The sequence below is a fragment of the Lissotriton helveticus genome, chromosome 7 (genome assembly GCF_964261635.1).
Source record: "Lissotriton helveticus chromosome 7, aLisHel1.1, whole genome shotgun sequence".
In the NCBI taxonomy this organism is placed as follows: Eukaryota; Metazoa; Chordata; class Amphibia; order Caudata; family Salamandridae; genus Lissotriton; species Lissotriton helveticus.
The window spans coordinates 130,356,237-130,371,831 of record NC_136068.1 but is presented as its reverse complement, the minus strand read 5'-3'; the positions used below and the strand labels follow the sequence as shown (position 1 = coordinate 130,371,831).

The 15,595-nt window shown below is 44.0% G+C and overlaps 1 protein-coding gene across 3 annotated transcripts in view; it reads right to left on the bottom strand.

The window, feature by feature from the left end:
* Window positions 1–1,754: 1,754 nt before the first annotated feature.
* The window catches only part of LOC144768212 (sodium-dependent lysophosphatidylcholine symporter 1-B-like), a 122,355-nt gene continuing 108,514 nt past the window's right edge, over window positions 1,755–15,595 (bottom strand). For all 3 annotated transcript variants that reach the window (XM_078651704.1, XM_078651701.1, XM_078651702.1), the window contains 3 exons: window positions 12,129–12,272; window positions 6,642–6,818; window positions 1,755–3,522 (listed from right to left, as the gene is read on the bottom strand). In XM_078651704.1, the coding sequence (XP_078507830.1) occupies window positions 3,513–3,522; window positions 6,642–6,818; window positions 12,129–12,272 (331 nt within the window). In that variant the 3' untranslated portion in view covers window positions 1,755–3,512. The remainder of the gene's footprint in view (window positions 3,523–6,641; window positions 6,819–12,128; window positions 12,273–15,595) is intronic.

Sequence of the window (15,595 nt, the reverse complement as noted above, 5' to 3'; positions counted from 1 at the left end):
TGGGCGTACCCAACCTGTTAGCGACTGAAAGCAGTCGCTACCGTCGCTATCGCCTATTAGCAAGGCAGGCGTAGCGATGGAAATATTCCCGCTATCGCCAAAAACTAACGCCTGCTCTGACCAGTTCCTAGCCATGTTATCCAATGGGAGGTGGATAACATGGCTAAGAGCATTTTGTCGCTAATGCGTGAATATCGCTGTATTCTCAGCGATATTCACGCTATCGCCGGAAAATGTATCGCTTTGGAGATAAACGTTGCTAATAGCACGTTATCTCAGCAATAATTTCCGGCGATGCTTAGTGATAAAAAATTCATTGCTAAGCCTAGTTAGCGATAAATATCGCTAATCGTTGGTAATATGCCCCAAAGGGTTTTACTTTAAGCCAAGCCTCATTAGTTTCTGGTGTATCTTTTCTTCAATCCCCCGTAAAGTTCCTTCGGAGACGGCTCTTTAATGACTGCCACACCTAGAAAAAAGGTCTGGATATTGTGTTTAGGTGCACTGTGGGGCTCAAGCTGACTTTACAGGGGAGTTTCTACATCTCTGGACAGGTACATGACAATAAAGAATATTTTTTTTATAGAAAACGCATACATTCACAGGATAATACAGAACACATGAACATATAAAAGATTGCCACTGCGAAATAAAGACACACAGAATAAATGACTGCACAGTTTGAACACGATATACCTTGTGTGACAGGGCACATCTGAACTCAGCGGAAAGTGACTGGTGACTCCAGTCAGGGTTTTCCTAGAATACCTCTTAAGGTTACTGAGATAGTAGATCAATGGTGTCAGAGATATGGAAAGGGACAGAACACTCATGGCAATACATGGAGGCCGGAGGTAGCAGACCAGTGTCCTGAATTCGCCTGTAAGCAAAAAGTGTGAAATGGCTTGTGTGGGAGTGGGACTTCCCTTTTTAGGGGGGATGGGGATGGAGACAGCAATGAACAATTACCAAACCCAATAGGGGACGGCACATATTGGGAAGCATCCAGTTCCTTGTCCACCTACCTACAGTCCCCAGACCAGAAAGGGGAGGGGTGAGTATCTCTTTTCTTGCATATAATATGGGACAGGCTTGGGGTAGGGGGAAGATGCAGTGGACCAGGACGTCAACCTGATGAATCCTATTCTCTTCCCTTTTCATAGCCGTGGGACTCGGACTAAACCGGTGAAGGAACCTTTTTGACAAATTCACAATTCCAAGGATAATTTTGGGATATCCTAAAAACACACCTACCCAATGGAGAAATAGAAACCCCAAATAATTAATTTGGGAGGACAGCAAACCTGGAGAAAGAAACCAGGAATCCCTATTATTTAGGTAATGTCAATTGGAAATTTAAGAATTCATCTGTGTGGAAGGATCCAAAAGGCTGAAGGTGATAGGAAGAAGGAAGTATATTGCGACTGACACCAATCCTCTCATATGTAAACCTTGTGACATAATAAGGATTTCCCCCTCAGCAAGGACAGTGAAGGTTTTGTGAATATGTACAGTTCCAAGGTGATAGAAGAAGAAACCACATGCTCGCCAACCATTCTGTTTCTAGCTTCTAACTATTTTACACTGGGCTATATTTGAACCTGCTTTACAGAGGCTGGAGGTACCTTTACCACAAAATCTTACAATCCTCGAAGCAAAATCTACTGGTTCAACGGTGTAAGCATTTTTCATTTTATACAACACGTCTTGCCAAGCCCCTCAAAGTCCCTTTCCCCGAAGAAACACACAAACAATTTTGTCTTTGGAAAAAACATTTGTAGAAATAAAAACACATTTTTGGCAGAGCACAACTTTGATATCACTTGTAAACCATACTTGGAAGACCAAAACATCCACAAATAAGTGAACAAATGCGGCCAACCGAAGTCTCTTGGCAATGCAGGTCCCACAAGGGTTTGGAAAGTGGTAGTTGCATTTCGGATGAATTCCTTGATGAACCCTTGATAGTTTGTGGTGCATTCGTTACTTTTGGATTGGTTTAAAAGTTTTGTAGAGCACCACATGTTGCTTTCTGTGCACTTCCAAGCGATAGATTGGGCCAGTAGAAGACCACCTGCAGCTTAACGAAGTTAAGAGACCAGTCAGTGAAATGGAGGACCCGCTCAGACATTCTTCTTAGCAGCGCCCGCGGACGGCAAATTAACTTACAGATGAGTTTTCAAATCCTTCCTGAAGTATGTGGTGTGGCTCAGTCCTCAGGGCATTCCACAATTTAGGGCCCTGAGCTCCAAGACTCTTCCTTCCATGTATCAGTCTTTGCTACATTTTACGTGGGACGCAGGTGTGCAGTTGATGACTGTAAGCACCTGGGAGGGTCTTAGGTGGGGGGGGGGGGGCAAGGTCCAATAGATTTCCTGGGCCCTTGTCCCTGTAAACGTTGTGTACAGTGCAGAGGATGGTGAATTTGATCCTACGGCGAATTTGATCCTACCCTCCAGTAGGAGTCAGTAAAGCACTCCAAAAGCCAGTTTGATTACATTCCTTCTCAGTAGCTTCAGGTGCATTCTGACAGCTCACTGGTAGAGCCTTTGCGGCCTGATTATGGGTTCTCTTGCACGACTATCCTCACATGCTCTTTTCCGGCACTCTCTCAGAAGAGTATGAACCATTCCGAAGCACAGGCCTGCCTGGCTAGCTGACATGGGATAGACACACTGTTCCTTCATGTTCTGGTGATTTATAGCCCGTTAAAGATGCTCCTAAATTCCCTATAGGCTAACCCACAAACATTAAAACAAAAGAGGGTGAGGAAACAGTAGAGCTTATGAGTAAACATTCCATTAACAAAACCAATGATTATATTGAATAAAAGTAATATTGACAAAAAAATGAGAAAATCATATCTGCAGATGATACCAATTTCATCACTGCAGCAATGTTGTCATCTTGAAAGACAGCAGTCACCATGACAAGCCTGGAGTGAAACCTCTGGGGCAGCGCCTTGCCGCCAAATTCCCAGCAGTCTGGTTGGCTTGCATAGACCTCAACCTTACAAAGACCTTTGAAATACGGGCAAAGCTTCGACTTACTAAAATGGGTGAAATGTGGCTATTTGAAGACCTATGGAGTGATATATGCTTTCTTGCATTATTCTCCAGAACACAGCCTGAGAGAGGGTTCTCTAAGCCCTCTGGCACAGAGGACATAACCAGGGTGCAAACATGGGACAGAGAACCTGGAAGACTGCAACCTCCCGCAACTCACTGAACATTACATGAGTAGGATGCATATCAGGCAACAATCAGTCCTGGGATGCTTGCAAGGGGTAGTATAGCATTGGTGCTTTTGGAAGCATTGGGATGAGTCTCCTTAGGGAGGTAGGGGTCTGGTAAGGGAACACAGCAGGTCCCAACAGACTCCTATGAGGTAGTATGGGAATCGTGCATCAAAATCTCAGCTTCCTCCAAACGCCCAGGCACTCAAGCTCATTTAAAATGCATCCATGCAGTTCTTCATCTTTGCTCATCAGTTTTCTCAAGCGTGTTCATTCCTCATTGATTTCTGGGAAAATATGTAAAGAATACACACAAAAAAAGTGTTAATATGGAACCAGAGAGCCAGGTATACCGGCATCATACAATGAATCACTCCAGCCAACACATATGCAGGCGTTGGTACAGAGACCCCCAACCCAGAAAGATAAATAAGGCGCACCAAAACAATGACCGAGAAGTACACACACTTTCCAACCTAGAGACTAACACACACACACACACAGACACGGCGTGCACACATACATGTACACAAATATGTATATCCATGGGATTTAAAAAAAAAAGTGTCATGGCAGAATTGTTGTTATATTTTGGTAAAAAAAAAAAAATTAAAAAAATATATATATAAAAAAAATCAAATAAATTAAGTAAATACATAATGTTTCAAGATCTGTTTTTCACAAATCATTGCCATTATGTTGGTTCTCTAGAAATGGTGTGCCTACTTCAAATATAATTAACTGTGCCCAGGTGTGTCGTTACATATTATTGTATGTTCCCTGTCAAGGCTAGTTTATCCGAGATTCAGGGTCCCCCGTTCTTTTCAAAACACATACACGTACACAGACACGCATGCACACATGCGCATACCTGAACACACATCACATCAGCATTTGGAAATGCTGTAGTAAACCCAACTACCACTGATGGGAGGACAGACACAAATAACAAGACTCACAGCCCCAGTTCCTTTTAAGGCGACAGGGATGTCATAGCTTTTCTTCTTCTGAAGGCATGTTCAAGTCTTCAGACCAGATCACAGAGCCCTTTAGCCTCTAGACACTCTTATTCACAAAGCGAGCCTTACCTCTTGCCTTCATCTTTAATTGTGGGATAGCTGTCCTTTTCTCTTTTCACATAGTCTCAGTTAACTAGTCCGCACTTTGTATTTGACCTCCATCCTGATGCACTCGGGCATCTTCAACAGCTTTAGGGAAATCTGCTAAAGATCCCACCTCCCAGGGGTGCTACCAGAGAGAGGAGGGAGTGGGATATGGGAAAGTACACAGAAGTGCCAGCATGCAGCGACTGCAACATCCAAGCTGTATGGGGTCCTGCAGCACCCTGATGATTGTATAGGGTAATGGGCCACCAGGGCTTCTGTGGTCCTGTAGCACCGTGCTTGCGTGTGTCCTGGACATGCTGCCTTGTAGTTGCATGTGATACCTATACTATGTGCTAGCCAATTATACAAACACTGTTCTGTGCTTGCAGCTGCTTTCCAGTGTGGGCCTGCAGCAATCTCCCTCTGCTAGGAACCTGCTAATGCCTCCTGGTTCGGGCTTCGACCCTGTGTAGGCTATACACCACCTAACCTCTGCGGGGAGCAGATACGCACTTGCGTCAAGGACCTGAAGGCATCAGTCTATTGTGTGCAGTCCGTAGAGTGTGTGCGAAGAGAAGTGCACATCAACAGACTACATGCTTTTGAATAAGCAAATGACACGCCACATCTACAGAGTTGTGGAAATGTGCCTCCTGAGCTCTTAGCTGGTCTTTATCTTGAGACCTCAATGTGCATGCCTGGCACTTTGGGAGTCTGCCAGAGTCTTTATTTTGTGCCCGTGTCCCTCCATGAATTTTACAGACGCATAACTATGCAGCAGGAAGAGACACTTAACTTTCCTTCAGTCACTCTTGTTGTGATGTTGGTCTCAAGATCTAGCAAAAGACACACAATTGATGGACGGAATGCAGAACAGATCAAAACATTCACCCCCAGTCAAGTGATTTGGGTTAAATCCATCATTCTTTTGCTCACAATGCCACCCCAGTTCAGACCTGGCATATGCAAATCAGTCTTGACCCTGTGCCTCATGGGAACAGGCCAGCCCGAACAGCCAAGCCAGGTCCTCCCTGGACCGGAAACCTGGCCTGGCAGTTCGGGCTGGACTGTTCCCATTGTCACAGGGTCAAGACTGATTTGCGTATGGCTGGGTCCAAACTGGAACCGCATGGTGAGCAAAAAAACAATGGATTTAGGCCCAGATCTCTGTACTGGGTTGAATGTATGACAGTGTTCAGCTTTCTGTCCATCAATTGTTCTTTTTGCACAGGTCTCAAGATCTAGGGCAGGATGATTATTCATCTTGTCTACCTACTTGCATATGATGGTTTCAACATTGTAGTTAAGGCGGTCCTTCCTTGGGACCAGATCATACTGGCTCACAGAAGCCGGAGACCAAATCTTCAGAGAGGGGCTGTGTATGTGTTGGGTATTGGGTATGGGAATGCTTCCGGGGGTCCTGGGGAGGGCAGTGTGTATTTTTTGTAAGGAGCGGCTGCACACCACTGATATCACCAAACATAGTGGAGTTGAACCTCTGACTGCTTGATAGGCTGGCCCAACTCCCATTCTACTCATCCCTGCAGAGAGAATGTGGACAGGCCTATGGGAGGTGGACTGAGCTCTAGGTCAGCGAGGTTATCTCCAAGAGCCATCAGTGTCAGTGTATGGCTGGCAAAGAAAATTGGATCCACTTTGTTACTCAAAGCCAACATAAAAACCAGCAGTTCCTGATGTCAAGAAAAAGAAGACCCAGGCCAAGGAGAGTTTTGAAGATGCCAGCAAATAGATTACTACACCTACCTGAGGAATGTAATACACTTTTATTCACCCTTATCTTGAGCCCACCGCTCTCACAACTACTGTGGGCTGCTCGGAGACACCACCGAAAGGTAGTATCTAAACAAACTGTGGGGCTTCTATAACACAGGGGTCATAGAGGTGAGCCAATAACCCTTAGTAAAGAAGGGTAGGGGATTCTACATGCAACGCTAGGTAATGTCACAGTGTTGTCCTGGCTTTGGAGCAGTGATGTTTGGAGTCTGAAAGTAGCCCACAAGGATCAGACTAGCACGTCAGAGGATGTCATCAGAGGGTTTTCATTACGCCCTCTTTAATCCCACATGCGTTTTCCTTCTAACTTCTGGGCACCTCCCATGTCTTCAGTCACACCTGGATATGGCCTAATAGTCCCTCATTCTTACTCCTTACTTCCAATTTGTATTTCAGTCACACTTGTGTCTGATTTTTTAGCCACTCATTCTAGAATGCAACTTCCTCGTCACTTCTTCTGGACCACATACTCCATCCTTACAGAAAGCCACCGCCTCTCCTCTTACCTGGCCTTCTCCAACTCCACTCGTATCTGCTTTCTTCGTGCCTCATTGATAGGATACGAGCAGAATATAAATATGCTAAACAGCACCAGGGCTATCGGCGCGGGTGCCATCAGCACTTGCAGGACAGTGATAACATTTGGATTAGGGGTGCAGTCTCCCGCTTTGTAACCTGCAAAACTGGAGAGGTAGATAAATTAGTTTGCCATTGTCAGGTTAGTTGTGCCTGTGGGGTGACAGAGGAGCGCTCTACATGAAACACACAGGATAAAGTAAAGCTAAGTCGTGTTAGTAAAATCACTCAGGTGATTTCTCAGCTTTGTTTTCACAGTGTATGCATTTTTCTTCCGATTTAAACCCTTCCATCAATATTTTTTGGTATTTGTGCCTACAATTGTGACGCTCTTGCTAAAGCAGAAAGTTTTGCAAAAGCGATTCTCTGTATCCTTACAAATTTGAGCAATAAGAATTTCTCAATATTGTTCTCACTTTTGACTAAGAGGAAATTTCACTATTGTCTCCAGCTCCAAATTCCAGCACATTTGAGATGATGAAAATCAAACCCATCCCCTTCATTATCTATCTATCATGTAGCATGAAATATAATTGCACCATCTAACTATATAGTTGCCCTTTTAGATTGTCCTAAAACATCATAAAGGACAAGTTACTTACCTTCGGTAGACCCTTATCTGGTTGAGCATCCACCCAACAGCAAATTCCTAACCATACAATTATCCCAAGGCATCTGACTGGATCCATGAATGTTTTGTGAGCTGTACCCCTGTACGCTGATAGGTGGCATCACTCGGCTCTGCATGGCAGCGTTAGCGCTGTCCGCGCCGGAAATGACATGCGCGGTGCCTATATCGACGCCTCCACAGCTTTTTTTCGTGACTTTCCACGGCAGGAGCGCGGAGCCATGAAGAACACTGACCACAGGTGTGGAAAACTAGGGCCCTGGAAGGGAAAAGCCTTGTCCCTAGGAATCTGTTTGCAGAGCTGAGAGGATGGGTGGGTTGGTAAGGATTCTGCGGCTACATGGAGTCTCTACCAGGTAACAAGTTATTGAATGTAAGTAACTTGTTCTTCTGATAGAGACTTCGCAACGCAGATTCCTCATCTTAGAATAGATCCCCAAACAGTACCTCCCCAGAGATGGGTCTGCTAAACAATTCACACCAAAAAGTCCTGCAGGACAAAATGGGTGAAGTCCTGTCCCGACAGACCTGCCTGTCCAGGCAGTAGTGTTTTGTGAATGTGTGCAAAGAATCCCACATTGCTGCCTGGCAGATGTCCAGGACCGGGATTCAATGTGCAGGCACAGTGGTCGCAGCCTTGGCTCTGGTGGAATAAGCACGCAACCCCTCAGGGAGTTGCTTCTTGGCTAATACATAGCAGATTTTAATGCAGAGCATGATCCATTGGGAGATGGTCTGTTTCTGCGCAGCCTTTCTCTACTTTGCTCCGAAATAGCACACGACGAGGTGGTTGCCCACCCGGAACTCTTTTGTGCAGTCAAGGTAGAATGACAACGCTCTTTTGGGTCCAGACAGTGAAGTCGCTCCATTTCCTTGGAGGGAGGTGGCCGAGCATAGAAAGTAGGCATTGTGATTGACTGGCCAACATAAAGGGGAGTGACAACTTTTGGCAGAAAGGAAGTTCTAGTGCGAAGAACCAACTTTTCCAGATAGATGTTCAGGTACGGAGGCCTGGATGACAAAGCCAGAAGCTCACTGACCCTCTGGGCAGACGTTATTGCCACAGGAAGGCAGTATTGAATGTAAGGAGCCTAGAGGACAATTGTGCAGTGGCTCAAAGGGAGCGCACATCAGAAACAATAAGACCAGATCAAGATCCTACTGAGGCATAATGAAAAGCGAAGGTGGAAACACAAGTTGTAAACCTTTCAAGAACCTATTTACAACATGAGATTGTTTTGGTTCTTTGTTTGTGGAAGGTGGTTTGTGCTCTGAATCTGCTCCTGGCCTGTCAGCACTGCACGCAGATCTTCACGAGCCGAGCTGTGTGGAAAATGACACACCCACCAAGTACCATTTTCAAGACCCACTCTTAGCCACGCAGGCGGTTAGCATAAAAAACAACAAGTGGAAGAGAAAACGCCATAAAGAGGTGAGATTGGAAAGGATGCAAGCTATACATGGAGAGCCAAGAGAAATGTGTAAAATATGCACTCAACAGCAGAACAGAGCTTGTGCCCGCTACGGAATTTATGGCTCCATTATAATCAGGGTCAGAACATTTTACCAACTATTAAAAATCCCTATTCTATTCTAGGGTTTATATTGTAATATTAATACCTGTGGTGTCTCTTCTGTCTAGTGCCAAGAAAACGTGGGAGGACTTCCTGTGCTTTATGAAAAATACTGTGAACTAAACACAACAAGAACAGTAAGGGAAAACTATAAACATATTTTAAAATAGTAGAAAAATAAACAAACTTCCTTTGTCGTTGGTTTATAGGTGAGATGGCACAAGGAAGGCGCCTTCATCAGAATTTCCTTGTGTAATCTGCAGTATCCAATCCTTGATATTATTCAGTGGATTCATAAAAGATCGAAGATACTGGTTTAACTTGGCAGTCTGAAGTTTTAATTCCAGTCAGAAAAACAGTTTGTATCCCAGCAGGTTCCAGATTGTAATTCCAACAAGAAAACTCAGTTGAACAATGCACTCTCAGCAAAGAAGATGTGTAAATTATTGATCAAGAGTTCAGAAAAGCCATAGATGAGAAGGTTTTTGCATCTACATCAAAAGTCTGTGTGTAACCTACATTTCACAGGTTCTAATCATAATGAAAAGTAGTTCGACAGGATTGTATTGGCAAGGATGGTTATACGATTCTTTACAGCAAAAAATCCCAATCACACACTGATATTTTTGCTGTGAATAATTTATGAGAGAACTGTCACTCTATCCTCCAGAGTAAGTGGAAAAACAGCCAACATGTGTTTCGCCCCCTTACATGGCCTTCCGGACTGGGGCTTCCTCAGGGTGTTTTTTAAATAAGGTTGAATTAGATTAATCTTGATTACCTACCACGGACGCGACTCGGACCGGCATTATGCTCTGAATACTAAATCGTATGACTATTCCGACCGTTTTGATTACATCTCATTCAACCTTATTTAAAAAAACACCCCGTGGAAGCCCCAGGCCGGAAATACATGACTTTACAATGCAACATTAAAACATTGTCTAAAATGCTCTACATCTATTTCGTTGGACATTTCATACAAATAAATAGCCTCACACTCTTTTAAAAAATTTTTTTACTAGTTTGCCATGGATTCTTCACATCTAGGGCCCAAGTCTGTTTAGCAATATAGGGTACTGTTTACAGGTACCCAGTCTTCTTTATAATTGACTTTTTAATGGGTTTCAAGCAGCCTTTTCCACTACTTTTACAGTAAGCAGAAGAATGAAGGCTGTGAAGTGCTTTGTGCTGCCATAAGGCGCCCAAAACGAAAAGAAGCAACACTATGAATTAAAATTATAAACCAATACAACAGATCAATGCTAGAAGTCAGAACAACAAACTAATTCAAAGGGTCAAAATAACAACATAATGAATTTAGAGAAGCACACTCTCTTAAAAAATGGCAGCAAATTGTATACTTACCGCCAGTTCTATTGCTAACAAAAAATCTTGCTGCAACATGCATTCCTCTAACTATTTAAGAGATATTTCAGGGTTCTAATTTAGGGTTCCCCAAACAGCACTCTGCTCATGTCATGTTCCTGTGTTATCCTGAGCTTTTTAAGATGTGCATATTAACAGTTGCATATGTACAAGTTGTCACATCAGAAGCCGTGCAGATCACAGATAATTTAGGATCCTCATAGAGCCCTCACAGAGACGGAGTGTAAAGAATTGGTGGTGAGGAATGTGATTGGGTGCCCGTAAACTACTAAGATAACCCTGATCACATGCCTGGTGATCAAACATATTTTCACAAGCATTTACACTGATGAAAGTTTGCACACTATGGGTCAGAGAACTAACAATGGGTATAGTTATTTATTCGAATAGCAATTAGGGAATTGCTATTCCTAACATAAGAAACTTTTTTTTAAAATTAGCAATTCCTAGTGGGTCGCAAATCAACCTACCTCAAGAATAATAATGCAGTAGGTGGCAGTTTGCGACACATTAGTAATGATAACCATCACAGGGATGGTGGCCTGCTGGCTTTAAATATAGCAATCTTTTTACTTTTAAACGCAGCCTGTTTTCCTAAGAGAAGCGGGATGCGTTTCCCAAAAATAGAGTTAAACGTTTAGCTTTAATTGTTTTTTAGAGTAGGCCCTGGGACTACAGCCTTGCCTTAAAAATTATTTTTTTTATGATTCTCAAAGGGGAAGGGGTCCCTCAGGATCCCCTTCTTGTTTATGAACAGTTAATCACTTCGTTTCAGTTGTTGGTAAAACATGAATGCTTTGTAACCGCATTTCGGTCGCAAAACATTAATATATACCACTATGATTCGTATTTGGCAGGGACGCCCTAAACACACCCCTTCCAAATACCAAATCGGAATAGGGTCACAAACGCAAATTGCAATTCGGTAGCAAGTTGCTGAATCACAATTTAGTGTTTGCACATTTTTTGAAAGTATTTTTGCGGTTGCAAATGGCCCGATTCTCTGAATCAGTTTGTCAACTACCTCAAAATTGCTCTGTACGTCTGGCTCAACATAAGTAATCTTGATCCTACCCAAACCCTCTTATGCTGCCAATAACTCTATTTTGCTCTTGCTTGCACTAGATAACAATTAACAAATTGTGAAGATGTGACAATGGCGGCCCAGTAAAAGGCTAGAAAACTGAAAAAGCATGCAATGCAAGAAACAAACCCTGTTAAAAGGTATATTGAACCAATGTGGTTAAAAGTGCTGATGACTCCTCCAATGACCCTCATGAGTAACTACTCCCCAGTATTGTGACTTTGTGCTAACTGTCCCAAGCACTAGCACAGCATGCACCTGAGATCCCACATAAGGCAGTCAGCGATTGGTAGCGCAAAGTTCCCTACACAGTGACCAATGGTACTTCCCAATCTATTTCAAAATGTCACATTTCTAGCATGCAAAACGCGAAAAGTCCCATAAAATGATCAGGACCATTAGGGTGATGGTTTGAACCACTGTTCTCAGCACTCCTACACACCATCAACCCAGAATCCGTTAACCCAGAATCCTATTGCCACCACCCAGAACAAAAACAGGCAGGCAGAATTAAGTATCAATCTTCAGTGTAACTCCTAGGTTATACACCATCAATTGCTATACTGACTAAAAAGGTTGCACCCAAATTACTATCTTTCTTTGTCTCTTTTCTCTCTCTCACATCCACATTCGCTCACACTTCCCTGCCTCTAATAGACACCCGTATCACAAGCAGAGTCGTCGTCTCAGGCTCTAAAGCAACAGACAAAGAAGACATGGATGGAAAGAGGCAGAGACTTACTGTAGAGCGAGCGTTGACATCCCTAGAGACAGTCCTCCAGCAAATTTGTTGAAAAACACATAAAAGGAGTAGAAGAAGGCTTCAAGATTCAGGCAGTCTGGGTTCTTCACCTTGAAATCATCCACAGCATCAGGAAGCATGGACCTGGGAGAGCAAAACAAAAATGAGGGAATGAGGTGATAAAACACAGAGTTGGTGCAACTATCAGAGAAAATGGAAATTTGGCAACAGTGTCAGATGAAGACTTGCACATTGGCAAATCATAAGGTATCCTGACAGGTCAGGTCCACTGAAAGGGCTCTGGGAGACATACAACTAACTGACTCTTCTTTATCCATATAAAGTCACTGGACTCTGGTCAGCCCTCTTGAATTCTTTAAAGACAAGTCCACCTCTAAAGAGGTGGTCTCTAAATGGCTGGTGGAGCATGCTAAAACAATTGTCTTCCATTGCAGCACAGAAAACAATATGGTACCTTAATATGCTCTGACGTTTTTACTGAAAATATGGAACTACATAAATTCAAGAGAAATTAATTAAAGTTTACTAAAAAAAAACTTGGAGGAATCAAACTAGACAAAAAAGATGGGTATAATAAAAAATCCTGCCATTTTCCAACAGGTATACCGAAATGCTCAATATCATACAGGAGGCATCTCTATTCACCGTGGTCCACTCTTTGGGAACTAGCTATCCTCAAGTTGCCTCTTATCCCCAAAATCCTAAATGCAGCATACAAAAGAAGAAAGCAGAATTGCATAAAAAAGAACAATGACTCCTAAAAGAATGGTCTGGGGTTCTGTGTAGATTTAGTAATAAAATATGTGTGCAAATGTCCCACTGTCTAACCTGGTAAAATGTGTGTGGGAAAAACTGCAAGATTCTGGGTTTTGCAGCTCTGAACAAGGGAGAACATGCTGTATTACTGCACGGTCCCTTACTACAAACTGTGGAATTCAGAACGGGAAGGTGACACCCACTCCCAATATAGTTATTTCCTCACATGGTTATTCTGATGGATACATCTGCCTGTGGATTCCTCACCTTATGAATATCCCCTGCGCCAGCATTACGCAGATTTTTTTCCTAGCTCTCCACGCGGACAAGAACGTCACAATGCCACGGCTCCGCACACAACTCCACATGACGTCATCGGAGCCATAAGAGAGCCTCGTCGGCGTGATGGCGTCAGTTCCCTTTTTTCCGCGCCATCGACGCGTAACTGTTTTCTAGGACTCTCCTTATTGTATTGTTACTTTGTAAACCTTCATCTTGAACTGTTGCGATGGCTTTGTTGAGGAAGTCTGGGTTTAAGCCCTGTAGGGAGTCACATGTCAATCACTGACTACCATGAAGATTGTATATGGTGTTTGTCGTCGGATCACGACGTGGAAGACTGTTCCAGTTGCCAAAAGATGAACCCAAAGGCTCTTAAGGAACGGGAGGCCAAGCTTTTTATGGCAAAGGCAAAGATCAAAGCAAGAGTGCATAAAAGGTCAAAGTTGAAGTTGTCGACTTCGCATGCGTCGAAGTCGAGGAAACACAAGAAGAAGAGGAGACATGGTTCTCGGCGCCGTTCGCAGAAGGGCAAGGCTTCGAGGTCACCTTCGCCGGCTCCTCGACATCCAATAAAGACTTGGTGTCTCCTTTGCCTTCTCTTTGGATGTCTCCCGAGCGATCTCCTTCACCAAAAGGCACTCCGGCACAGTCTCCGGTGCCAAGGGGTTTGCCAGATTCGGAGGGTTTACCAGTTCAGGATGATCCTTCACCAGTTCACAAGACTAAACCTGTGGCTCCGCCAGTGGATCCGGCTGTTTCGACGTCAGAGGCTCCTCATGTGGATGTTGGCTTGACTCCATATCCACAGTTTCCAACTCCAGGTTCAGATCAAACACATTTTTAAAATGCAATGTATGGAGTATTTGCTAAGGCAGTCTTCCCCTGCCAGAGCACCTATGGGTCCCGTGGGTCCGCTGGCCTTCAATTTGGGCATGCCTCAGCACTATGCCCAGGCACCCTTCATGCCTTTCATGCCAACGGTGCCGTCATGGCAGTTTCCGGCTCCGAGATTTTCGACCCCGTATATGGAGTACCCGGCGCCGTCTGGTGGGCCTTCCTCTCGGCCTTGTACGGCGCAGATTCCACCTTCAAATCCTCCTTCAAGGCCGGCCCTGGAAATGTCGGCGCGGCGTGTGGCGCCACCGATGCCGCAACCGAGGTTTCATTCGAGGGAGGATCAGAGACTGCTGGAGGAAGAGTAGTATCAGAGACAAGAGGTTGAAGAGGGTGAGTTAGAAGAGTCTGTGGATACATTTGAAGGAATTCAGGAGGCAAGTGGGCTGGACACCTCCCCGGAGTGGGAACTTTCTTTGTCAAGGGCTTCCCAAACCTCAAGAGGTTGCTTCATATCATTCTGTTACCAGAAAAGCGGTGGAGCTTTTGTACTAACAATTGCCTACTGCTGAGTATAAGCCGAATTTGCTTACTGAAGTATTACATTCACCTTCGTCAATTGTTGAGCCTTTGTTGCCCTTTAATGAGGCTTTAACTCAGCCTATTATGGAAGTGTGGCATAAACCTTTGTTTTCTCCTGCTGTATCCAAATCTGTAGCAAGAAGATTTTGAACTGCTCCAGAGGACCCACTTTTTCTTTCTTCTCATCCGTCTTCAGAAAGTTTGGTGGTGCAGGCATCCTCTTTCTGGTTTGCCGCAACTCCATCCCCTCTTATCCCCGCACCCTCTCTCATAACACTACTTTTGTCCAGCTCTACCTTCTCTTTGCCCTTTTCCTGATTTTTCCACTACCCTTGTTAATTTCCGTGCAACTGTCTTTAATTTATTGTACCTTGATTGTACTCCTGTCGTCACTATGTAAACATTATGTAACCCATGTAAAACTTGTAACTTGCAACTCGCTGTGCCTTATGTAAACGCTCTAATACCTCCGGGTCTAGCCAGCGCAATATAAAACTCAAGATAAATAAATAAATAAATAAAATCCTGCTCAAAACTATTTTTAGGTGCATTTCCCCAGGCTCCTGCCGATAGGGACTCTAAGAAGTTGGAGCAATCAGCTAAAAAGGTCTTTCCATCATCTAGCATGGCTCTAAAATATACATACTTTGATGGATTCTGCGAAGCAGTTGGCGCCCAAATTGCCTGATCAAGAGCGGGGGAATTTTATGGAGGTTCTGTCCGATGCTCAGGCAGCCTCTCGACCGGTTATTCAATCTGGCCTGAATACTGCTGATTCGGTGGCCAGAGTAATGTGTTCCTCCATAGTTACCAGGAGACAGGCCTGGCTTAGATCCTCTGGATTTCCCTGGATGATCTGGCTACCCTTCTTGATTTGCCCTTTGATGGGTCAAAACGTTTCGGTGTGAAGGCTGATTCTGCGCTTCAAAGGTTTAAGGATAGCAAAGTCATAGTGAAATCCTTAGGACTGCAAACCCAGTCAAAGGGGTTTG